At 39.7% G+C, this 11,995-nt stretch overlaps 1 protein-coding gene across 1 annotated transcript; it reads right to left on the bottom strand.

Moving 5' to 3' along the window:
• Positions 1-923: 923 nt before the first annotated feature.
• Positions 924-11,517, bottom strand: ppil2 (peptidylprolyl isomerase (cyclophilin)-like 2). The gene is made up of 20 exons (XM_088289681.1): positions 11,359-11,517; positions 11,090-11,139; positions 10,515-10,560; positions 10,351-10,413; positions 10,223-10,274; positions 9,835-9,886; positions 9,664-9,755; positions 9,369-9,458; positions 9,216-9,291; positions 8,970-9,130; positions 8,036-8,111; positions 7,591-7,697; positions 4,922-5,011; positions 4,192-4,225; positions 2,762-2,879; positions 2,595-2,651; positions 2,033-2,105; positions 1,708-1,770; positions 1,477-1,628; positions 924-1,129 (listed from the first exon to the last, which is right to left on the bottom strand). Exons 1-20 carry the CDS (start codon positions 11,388-11,390, stop codon positions 1,024-1,026), a joined length of 1,590 nt encoding a protein of 529 aa, XP_088145807.1. The 5' UTR covers positions 11,391-11,517; the 3' UTR covers positions 924-1,023.
• Positions 11,518-11,995: the final 478 nt, after the last annotated feature.

Below are 11,995 nucleotides of genomic sequence, written 5' to 3' on the forward strand. Positions count from 1 at the left end.
CGGCAGCACAGCGTTGGCCACGATGGGGGCGCACCCCTTGCAGTGTGATTGGCAGTTGTGCTGACCAATTACAGGGGACCAGAGTGACATCTTGGAAGGTAAACAAGACAAGCGCAAACGTTTGACGCCAATGCTAATTGCTAACAACAATGTGCAAGGCCTTCGATTTTGCTCTTAAAAAAGTGACTCCGTGACTTGTTTGAATAATGAACGAAATACTATAAATAACTGGTTAAATATAATTTAATACAGTATTTTGGGAAAACACTGACAATTAAAAAAAACACTAGATATGACCTTTCTAAATTTATTACAAAATAAAATTTGTCATTCCTTCAAAAATAAGTTTTAAGTCTAAATAGACATTCTGATTTGTTACAATAAAAATGGGCTTTATTTGATTTGCTTACTTCTTAAACAGTTTTCATAAATATTTTATTACTTTAGGAAAAAAAATCTTATTTTTGATGAGCACCAACTTAATACGTAAAAGAAAAAAAAATACTTAGTGCCTCTGTGTTACAGAAACAAATCAAAGAACAAATTGGTGCTTATGCCAACAAACCATAAAAGCAAATTTTGTGACTTGCAGGCAGACCTCATGATTGGTGTTTTGCTTTTGATTGCAGTTTCACAATGGTCCCATTTAGAGGTGCAGCGTTCATGTTGGCCTTTTTAAATGCAGCAAATGACAGCCTGCTGCTTTTACATGCACGCAGAATTTGTTTTGCTTTCTTTGAGGAAGGAACATTTCAATGACAACCTGATGAATATTCTTACCTTCATCAGGTCCATTGCGATTAAAAAAAAAGTCAGCTTCATCTTGAAAGTGCTGCCGAAAGCCCCTTTTGTTTCTTTTTGTTTCTCATGTGATTCATTTACATTACAGTGGGCGATACATAAAATAAAGCACTGAGTGGGGATAAAAATAAAAATGTATTTATTTGATGACAAAAACAAAATTAGTAAACTAGCAAAGGACAAAACAATCAAATTGAGATTGCTTGGGTGATGTTCTGACTGCTACCAGGAGCTGAAGTCTCCAAAGGTGCTCTTTCCTTTTGGCTTCTTGGCGGCAGCAGCGTTGCTCGTCGATGGTCTGCTTTCGTCTTCTGTGGTCGGTCGTTTCCTGGAGGACGATAAAATGATTGTCACACTTGGTTTTATATTTAACAGGATTCCGTATGGTTTGGATAAAGGTTTCGATTGTTGGGACTTGTATACGGGTTGTCTATCAAGTTAAACACATACCAAGGAGAAACTGGCACAAAACAATCATATTTTAGCATTACGAGACAAAGAAAAAAGTTATTTTATTGATGACATACAATTACCTTATAGTATTTTAATTCTGTTAAATATCAGAATCAGCATTGGTTTTAAATCAGTCATGATTCGGCAAATGGGACATGACGCTCGAGGGCCCGTTTAATTGCTCGCTTGGCCCACTGGCACCACGCTCCCCGTTGTGCTTACGCTGCCGTGGGGTTGATGTATTTGCCCACGCCTTGCTTGAAGGCCTTCGGCGCCTGTGCTTCCTTGGCTTTCCTCAAGCTGGCGCTGGCCTGCTGCTGTTCCTCCTCCTCCTTCTTCTTCTGCTCATGCTCCTTCTCACGCTCGGCCGCGATCTGAAATGCAAATCGAAGATACAATCCCGCTCCATTCCCAAACGCTGCGAGGCTTATGCTGAATCAAACGGGAACAAACCTCGGCGTCAGCTTCTTCGTACGGGTCCACGAACACGGTCGCGCTTATGATCTTGATCTCAGACTGTTGAACAGAAAAACACTTGATTATAAGATTTAAGAAAATCCATAAGTATATATATTCCATATATTATAAGTATATATATTCCATATATTTTAATGTAAAAAATTAATAATGCTTTCCTGTGCTCCTTGTGTAATATTTTTTTTGCATGAGGACTGACTGAGAACTGTTGTTTGTTGTATGCACAGCAGTACGTTATAGCTACATTCTTCCAACAAAAGTTTTTTTTGTTGACCGGGTCTACAAAAAATGCGCTTCTTACCTTTGGTTTATCTGTTTTGGTGTCACTCTCCACATTCTCCATGGCTGTCAACGTTTCGAACCCACCAACAACCCTGTTGGAAAACAAAATGTACACAAGATGTTAAAATGGCAGCTTTGAACCAAATTTAATTAGTAAAATATTCACTTGCCCCCAAAAGCCAAAGAGTTTTTCCTTAAAGGAGAAGTAAACCCAAACATATTCTTCACATAGAACATTTTATTGCAAAAAAATGTTTTGGGGTTGACTTCCCCTTTAATAATTACCCCTGAAAGGACTTCTTGTGTCTTTTCATGCACGGCTTTTCGATACTTCGGCATTGATGTACTGCTCATACGCGAAAACAAAACTGAAAAAATTCTGCAGTTTATCGTCATCAAATTGTCTCGTTTAAGGCTTTCAAATCAGGCACCAATCAGAAAAAAAAATCTCTTGGAGTTGCCCTTGACACCCGGAAATGGCTGAAACTGCCACCTCGGCAGAATCTTGAAAATTAGCAGTACAGGAAACAAGATGTCTTGTGTATAAATGCTCTCAAAATGAAGTGTACACAGGCTTTTACCTTCCAAACACTGTGTGTTTCCTGTCCAGGTAGGCGCAGGAGCGGAATGTGATAAAGCTGATAGAAAAGAAAATGTTACATTAATGAAGCCATTTCAAATAGGTCTCCTGACAGAAAATGTGAAAAGAACTGCAAAAAAAAAAAAAAAAAGTTCTGTGATGTCATACAACTGGGACTTGTTGGTGTTTGGACCCGAGTTGGCCATGCTCAGAATCCCCCGGCCCGTGTGGGACAGGTTCGGTCGGAACTCGTCCTTGAAAGGTTTTCCCCAGAAGGATTCTCCACCTGGAACGACATCGGAAAATTAGGTGGAGATAATTTGAATATTGGGACATCTGCATGTATACATAAGACTGATTGGCACGTCAGCCTTCACAGTACTTAGGTGCAGGGTTTGATTCCGGCTCAGCCCTTCCTGTGTAGAGTTTGCATGTTCTCCCCGTGCCTGCGTGGGTTTTCTCCGGGTACTCCGGTTTCCACCCACATCCAAAAGACACGCATGGCAGGTTGGTTGAACTCTCGAAATTGTCCTGAGGTGTGTGTGAGAGTGCAAGTGGTTGTTTGTCATTGTGTGCCCAGCGATTGGCTGGCAACCAGTTGAGGGTGTACGCTGGCGACTGCCCGAAGACGAAAATGTACACTTAACAGTCAGCAGCTAACAAGACAGGTGACATTTGTACATTATTGATCAGCGGGCTGACATTTCACCTCCACGTGTCGGAAGGAGAAAAACAACCTCAGCGGGGGATCATTTTCTCTGATGAGTGTTCAACAATTTTATGTTGAGGTACCCTTGTGGCACCTCATGTTAAGATAACATGACAAATAAAAGTTTATTAAGTGGGGTGGCCAACTTCTTGCACGGTACTTTTCAAAGTGACACAGGTTGACTTATTTTTGGTCCCAGAACTTTCTTATCCAAATGTTGCTCTTGCAAACGTATTTGTAGCTTCTGGAAACAAATTGTGTCTGACTTGAGAGGGTCTCTTGCGTTTAAATTGACACAAATTGGCAAGCAAAGAGTTAAAAGGAGGGATTTGGGTTTTTCTTTTGCCAGCCAAAAGATGACGTTGGAAATGATGGAAAAAGACGAAAGTTGGAGTGGAGGCGTTATACGGTTAAAGCTGCTACTTGCTACGTGTTGCGCGTCTGGCAACAATTAACGACATTCTCATCTTTTGCTGTGCTTCTTCTGTTTTGTGTGTATGTAGGTTGTTTCCAGGTGGCGAGGAGAATGTCAGCCACCAGTTTGGAACTCAGCACATTCATAAATCTGTCACTGTGCCAGCAGCGTTTGCGAGGAAAGACATACATACTTTGTTTAAGTGGCTGCCTTTCAGCTCGCCTGCCCCCCCCCCTAAAAAAAAAAAAAAAAAAGCATACACCCAGCCTGGCCTCACACCGTGCCCTCGCTCCCTCCCTCCATTGCTCCCTTTACGTCACGCATCTTGAGTGCCTCTTTTCTCCGGAGTAAATTTAGACACGGCCTCTACTTACATGTGGCCTCTCTGTGTTTACACACTCCCGAAAAGGAGCTGTGAATAATTGAACACAGAGCGGCTGTTATGCATGGCTGCGAGTGTGCTGCTGATGGTACCTGTGCCCGTGCCGGTCGGGTCACCTCCTTGAATCTGGAAGAGAAAAGGGAACAAAAACTGAAGTTTTGCAGCATGTTCCGAACATTTTTTTCCAACTTTGAAGCAACGCAGAACTGGTTTGTTGTGTTGACCACAGGCAGTGACATGATCAGAAATTACTTGACTGGCTGATTATTATTCTGGAGTCACTATAAAATAAGAGCAGCTTTCATCTCCAAATAAACTCGAAGTCCAGCACTCTACCACCACCACACAATGTGTGCTAGCCCGCCGCCCCCCCCCCCAAAAAAAAACTCCCAAAACTACAATCCAAACAAGAATTCATTTTCATGTTGACTCTTATTTATTTAAATTGTCATTCTAATTGTTTATTTTTTTATATTTACATGAACTCAACTAACCAATTGTTTAAAAAAATACAGAAAAATGTAAATGTGCTTGTAAAATTGCTCATTTATATTTTTCAATTATTTAAAAATAAATTTTTTATTTCAACAAATTTAACAAATTATTGAATTAGGAGTAAAACTGTTCATTTGACCAGCAACGAAGTTGAATTATTTACAATGATCAATTAAGATGTTATCTAACAAAAATCTAATAATAATGAGACATTTTATTTGACCAATTTCATTTGAGCCGTATGCATTTCAATCTTAAATCAGGCGGTCGAGCTTTGCCACCGGAGATGATAACGAATCACGGACGCATCGGTTGTTGCATCCGTACCATAAAATTCCGAATGGATCTGTGGAACATGGTGCCATCGTAGTAGCCTTTTTTACACAGCCCGATGAAGTTCTCACCCGCTTTGGGAATCTGGGAAGCACAAGGAACACACAACTGAAAGTTGAGTAACATCGCAATTTGCCAAGTGCCATGTGCATTTTGTTCACAATGTGAAAGTGGAATGCGTTTTTTCTTTCATAAGTGAGCTTGTTCAGGGATTTCAATGACATTCATGGGAATAAAATGTAATTTACTCACTCAACAACCAAGTAAGTCATTTGATATCTTTTGTAAAAATGTGTATTTGTAATTAATATTAATTATATCAATATATAATTATAAATAAATAATAAAAATACAAAATAAAAATAAAATAAATATTAATAATACTTATAACTAATTTACAATTAATTATAATTTATAATTATTTACAATTCTAATGATTTATATTAGAATTTTCATTCTCCTCCCTCCACAAAGACTTTCTCCTTCAGCTGGGTGAGGATCCACAATTTGGAAGCCACCGCTAGAGTGCACCGTTTAAAACGCCATCATGTCAAATTGAAAAGGTAAGCCGAGCTGCATCGAGTCGGTTCTGATGCACACATGAGCTTGCAAAGTGTCCTAGCGTTTGATTAGCATCACGTACATGTACTCGGTGACGCCTGGACGTTATGTTTCATGAAGTAAATGTTTTGTTTTCCTTAATAAAAAACACCTTACAAATTTTTCCTTCGTGTGCGTGTGTGTTGGGCTCTGGGACAGATTAATGGCATATTCATTCATTTGAATAGGGAAAGATGACTTCAGGTGAGTGGTTTTCGTTCCCAAGGCACCAATGAATACCAAAAAAGTCACACTGCTGCCAACAATGAGTAGTCATTGCATCGTCACAACGTCCTAGCTCCGCCCCCAGGTCCTCACATAAGCCGCACTCTGCATTTGTATGAGATAAAACGCTCCTCCCTACAAAATTGTGTCATTTCAATAGGAGAGCTACAAGTGACTGTTAAATGTCTTGCAATTTTTTTCCCTTTTATATATGCTGACCCCAAAACGCAAGAGAGCCTTTATCAAGATACACTGTTTAAAAAAAAAGAAGCATAATATTTCTCCTTTACTTCAATGTCCTTTTCTAAGTAGCTGTCTGCAACCCCGCACACCAATTTTTGGTCGTGACCCACCAATTAACAATCACTGTCCGAAACGATTTGTCTAGACGTTTTCATTTAGTGTTATAAGGACCTTTTATCTTTCCAACAGTGTCAAGAGTGTTTTGTCAGACGAGAAGCTTCGCTCCTAAAAGAACGAGCAGCGTTGACGTCATTCATGTCACATTTAAGCGCTGCCCGAGGCGTCAAAGCCATTTGACAACACTCGCCTGTTGTTCGTCCTAAAACCACATGGCCAGGTTCGGAAAACTCCACATTGGCTGTCTGAACATGAATCTGTGTGCGTGCGTGCCTCTGTGTGAGTTTGTGCTCCAGAATGCTCAGCAATCAAATTTTCGAGACGCTGCGCATTGTGATCGGCGATGTCAGCGTGGGAACAAGGTTGGCCTGCGGCGCCCGTTCACATGCCTAAAGTCTCTCTCGCTTCAACTGTCCTGAGGCCGGCAGCACAAAACCACAACAGCGGTGTCGCAGGCTCCAAATAATCATCATACTTTGTCAACACAGTGGCCAAGCTCCAATATTTGTCGTTTTTACGTTAAGCATAATAGATGACGGGAAAATGTCTGGTCTTGTGTTTCAGAGGACAACTGATTTTGGAACTAAACTCTAGGGGGCAGTCTTTAATCGGACTCTGCATTTTCCTGATTCATCAGCACAATGGTGAGCCAACCCCCTTTTCTAAAGATGGTCACACCCATGAATCCAGTCCTCATTACCCGTAAAAACTTGAACCCTGAACGTGAGGTTCTATATTATATTAATTGAGCACTGTCTACGTGAAATGTCATCAGTGGGAATCCTAAGAGGAGTGCCAGCAATGGAAATTGTCATCAACTATTTATTTAATTTTTTGTTTTTAAATGGGAGGTTTTTCGATATTTGCGGCACTGCTCAGGTTTTGTCTCCTAATGGGGGCTTACTGCAGATACATTCCAAGCTCTTATGAAATTATACAAAAATACTTGTAAAACTTGTAAAAAAAAAAAGTAAAAAAAAAAATAAAAAAAAACTCTAATCTCGTTGCACACTTGAGTACAATGACAATAAAGGGATTTCTAATTCTAATTCTAATTATTTACTTGAGTGAAATATGACACAGAGTCAGGAAGATTTGTCACCCAGACTAACCCCTCACATCCTATTTCATCCCATTCAGTTGAGGAGTATCCACGGTAACATTGACTGTGATGTCATGTTATGCCGTGTCCAATGAGCGGCGCTGGAGGGGATTGTCACATCCTCTCGGCAGGTGGGGTGTGCGGTGGGGGGAGATGGTCTGTGTGTGTGGGAGGGGGGTCCCTAGACATGCGGAGGAAGGTGAGCTGAGGATTTGTGTGATGGAGAGCGTATGCGACATGCAAGCGCCGCTCATTAATTCCTAAACAGCGGGACGCAAATAGAGCACTGCGGATGGGGAGGGGGAGTGAGTCCAAGCATCATTCTGATTGGCTGAAGTGATAACCAATAGTAAAAAAAAAAAAAAAAACAGCATACCTTGTCACAGTGTAACTCGACGTTGAGGTCTCCTTTGTTTGTGTGCAGGCGGACGTAACCTTTTTTCTTGATGTAGCTGTAGCGCACTGTGTCGTCTGCGATGGCATCTATGACACAAAAAAAAAAGTCTGTTACCAGTTGTACTTTACGAGCGTATCTAATATATATATATTTATATATTTTTTTTTTCTTTCCTGGGGAAGCGCTCTAATCGCATTGTACACTGAGTATAAAGACAATAAAGGGCATTCTGATTCAGTTTTTATTTTTTTCATTCTGAATGAAAAAAAAAAATAAAATCAAGCCAATCCACTTTCCATTTTTACAATTCAAAGTCTGCACTTTTTCGACCTGGGTTAAATGTCAGATCCTACTTTTCACGTTTTTCCACAAATTTCAAGACTTCTGTGTGAGGATGTTTTCCAGCTGCTTAGTTTTGACTTACCTGCTTGGTTGGTGGTGGCCGGCGTCATTGCCGTAGACGTGAAGGAGGCGGCGACCCTCCCTGTCGAGTAGTGAGCCTGAAGGACAAACATTGATTTCCATTTTCGAATGATCACCATTATGTTTACTGTGCTACTTATGTCTTTAGGGCGACCTCAACGCACTTCGCTCGTTAAGGAGAGCGCTACGTAAACTGGTCATGTGAATGCGCAGGGGGAGATGACTGCCCACTCTTCAGAGTAAGACGAATACTCACAAGAGGTCCAAATCATCGTCTTCATCATCATTGGTAAGTGGATACACGTTGTAGTTGTCGTGGAGACTTCAGTTCGCGCACTGACCTGCACTGCAGGCCGTCTTCACCTAAATTCTCTTCACTCCCGCCGCCGAACACGAGACGCGGCAGGACCCAGATTAAAAGATACACCTGCTGCTAAGTGGGAAAGCCGATGGTGGCGCTAACACCGCAGACGCACTCATATGGGTTGCACTCTTCTCCTCAATCAAAGTGCACGTGTAGTAGAGTCAAATTTGCATATTTTTCCTAATGCACAATTTTTCATAAGAAATATTTTCTATACTTGATTTTTCTTTTCTTGTAAATATAAGTGTACTTTTGTCTTGTAATTTTGCCTGCTTTTCACATATGCTTTTTTTTTTTAAAAAAAGGGGGGGATTTATCTATTTATTTTTTTTTTTGCATTTTGAGATTTTCTGCAATAGTTTGAGCATCGCTGCTTTAGCTTCTGATCAATTTCAGCTTCTTGCCTTCCACTGCCATGTTTGCGTTTGTAAGCATGTGTTTGGCTCCCTCGTGTGGACACGTTGCACACGACAGCCTTCTGCATCAGCGCGGCAACCACGCATAGCAGAAGCCTCTCCAAAGTTACAAATCTGAATTCCAGCAAACTTCAGTGACCACTGCATGTACTTACCGTGTTGAGCTTGTCTGTCTTCTTGGCTTCGGGCTCCTTCATGGTGGCAGCCAGAAGCTGGTCCCCCTTGTAGTCCTTGTACAGCTCGGCCAGGGTCTCCCGGGTCTCCAGGTTGGTGGTCTTCAGGTGGTAAGAGGGGTCCTGCTTGGCCTTCTCCTCGTCTAAATCACAACAAACACCCTTAGAATTATTTGTTTTACATACATACTCGCATACAGGAATGAAAAGCTCAGATTGACATCTGACCAGGATCCAGCACTTTGAGATCGTTTTTCACATGGAAAAAGTTGGAGACGTTGAACTTGTCCAAGTTGGTTGGATCCTAACAGGGAGAAGTGAATGTTCATCAAGTTTCTCATTGATGACTATTTCAAATAACGTACTTCAAAGAGAACCAACCTGAAGTGTGATGATGTCTTTTCTGGTAAATTCTTCATCAGTCAGCAGATCTTTGAAACTTTTAGTCTTGATGTTGAGCTGCTCCACTGCCTGAACACACATGCACACACACACAGGAGAGACAGATAATCAGCGCCAGTGGAATTGAGCCTCAGATATAATCTATTTCTCTTTTTCTCTAATATTTGAGGATTAATCCCTTATAGTTTTGTTTTTCCTCCCTAATGTTTGGGTATTGTTCAACTTTTACTCGTGTTTTTTTTTTTTTAGTGTGCGTATGTGTGTTGTGACTCACCTCATAGGAGAAGACGTTGCCAGTGACCTTGTTGGCAACAATGTGAGAATTGTTTGTGAAGACAGAGTACAGAACAGGACAGTGAAATTTGCCTGGTGATATTGCAAGGAAAATTCATTGAAAAAAGGGATATTTATCGGTTGTATTCCATACTTAATTGTTGACAATTACCTTCATTGTTCTTGGAAAAGTTGAGCTTGACAAGCGACTTGGCCTCCAGTTTCTGCGTAGAAAAAAACCAAAACAAATATATCACCTAAACAAAAAAAAAATCTCTTTCAGAGTGGCAACATTTCAACACAAATTAACTGCCAATAAGTGTTTTCTATGAAAAATGGGTGTTTGAAAAAAAAAATAAATAAAATAAATTAAAAAAAAAAAAACACACATATACATATACATATACATATATATATATATATATACACACACATATATATATACATATACACACACAATTTTTTTCATGATATGAAAAAAAGAAAATAAGCTACTCTGTTAATATGAACTGTGAAAATATTTGGGGCTGCAGTGTATTCCACAAAATGTTTTATGTTACCTCTCCAGATATGGGATTAGTCCCATACTTCTTGATCCAAGGAATAATACTCCTAAAAGAGAGAGAGGACCAGTCTTAACCAGTTTAAAAATAAAATCTGCTCTTGTTTGAAAAGTGAACGTACTCACAGCAGGTCAAAGACGACGCCATCCGCAGTGCACATGGGATAAGAAAATGGCTGAAGTGACAAGCTGAGGAGAAAGAGAAAAAAAAATGTGGTTCATGGTTTGTGTGTGCGCTTTGCATTTCAGCATGTACATTTCAACATAACCCAGTTGACAAAATGGCTCACCTGCAGTGGTCGAACGGAAGCCGCCTGAAATTGGTCTGCGGGATTTCTGACAGCCATTACAAATTATGACAAACACAATTATTAATTATAATAATTCTATTTAATAGAAACACCATATTTTTATATAAAACAACACATTGTTTAGAATTATGTAAGGTGTCAACATTGACATCACAAATTTTATGTTTTCAGAAAAGAAAGGTGGATAATATTTTTTTAAATGCATAATGAGAATTAAGTTTTCCTGATTTTTTTTAATCATATCAATAGTTGTTGTTAATGTTGTTACCATCGCACATTTCACATTGATTTGTACAAGGAAAAAAAGTTGCATTACAAAATGAAAAATAATCTGTAATTTTAAAGAAACATCAATCTGTCTAATATTACTATTTCTCAGTATGTGTACTTTATTTCTGTTTAATTATTATATTATTGTAATTTATTTATGTTGATCGCAGTCAAAGCGGGACACATGGTAGTAATTAAGTAGTGCAATCATTTAGTAAACCGCAGATTAAAACATTTGTGATTACATTAAAAGTTAATTTAACTAATCTAAACACTCAATTTACCTGCCCGTTTGCCTCCATAGAAGTTGGTGTACTCTGTACACGTAATGTACCTGTGTGGATGAAAAAGAAAAAGGAAAGCATGCTTTCGATTGAGGTAAACAGACAATTTAAGGACTATTAAATAGCTTTGAATCAATTCTTAAATTCAGACAGACGGGTCGTAATAGCTGTTAGCAATAGCCACGGAAGCTAACAACAACAAGCGTGTGTGTGTGTGTGTGTGGTGACTGCGCGTAATCTAACATAATAACAAAAAAACGTAAACATACATTTTGTCCTTTTGGTGCTGCCGCTTCCCCATGTTTGCGTCTTTTTTTGTAACTAAACGAGCTAAATAATGCTTTGAGCACACGGAGTTCCGTGTGCTGTATAGCTAACTTCAGACAGACCCGGATGTTGATCCTCTTCTTCTTCGTCGTTATCGGTTTTTTTTTTTATCTGGAAGCTACTCGAGTGAAGCGCCCTCCACAGACATACCAATTTACCGCTAAAACTCGAAAATAGTTTTAAGCGTTTTAATTACTTTTTTAGCACGGTTTTAATCACTAACGTAAGTCATACCCGTCATAGCGCACAAGCATTTAATTGTTAGAAACAATTTTTGGAACGTTACTCTATTTTTTGAATGAACAAAAATGACATAAGTTAGAATTAATATTGTAAGTAATTTAAATTGTTGATAGAAAGTCCACCCATCATTCCATTATGTAATTTGCTTCTCCTCACGAGGGTTGCGGGCGTAGCGTGAAGCCTATCCCAGCTGACATGGGGCAACTGGTTACCAGCCTACCATACATGTTTTTGGAATGTGAGAGGAACCAGAAAACCCACACCATCATAGGGAGAACATACAAAGGGATCAAACCCTGCACATCTCAACTGTGAGGCAGACGTGCTAACGAGTTG

This window comes from Idiotropiscis lumnitzeri, chromosome 1 (assembly GCF_059441095.1).
Source record: "Idiotropiscis lumnitzeri isolate Australia: NSW breed Sydney's pygmy pipehorse chromosome 1, RoL_Ilum_1.0, whole genome shotgun sequence".
NCBI lineage: Eukaryota > Metazoa > Chordata > Actinopteri > Syngnathiformes > Syngnathidae > Idiotropiscis > Idiotropiscis lumnitzeri.

Coding starts and splice junctions, on each gene's coding strand:
- ppil2 (XM_088289681.1), bottom strand. CDS start 11,390: ATGGGGAAGCGGCAGCACCAAAAGGACAAAAT. Junction 11,140..11,358: donor CAGCACCAAAAGGACAAAAT/GTATGTTTACGT, acceptor TCATCCACACAG/GTACATTACGTGTACAGAGT. Junction 2,880..4,191: donor CCCGACCGGCACGGGCACAG/GTACCATCAGCA, acceptor ATGTCGTTCCAG/GTGGAGAATCCTTCTGGGGA.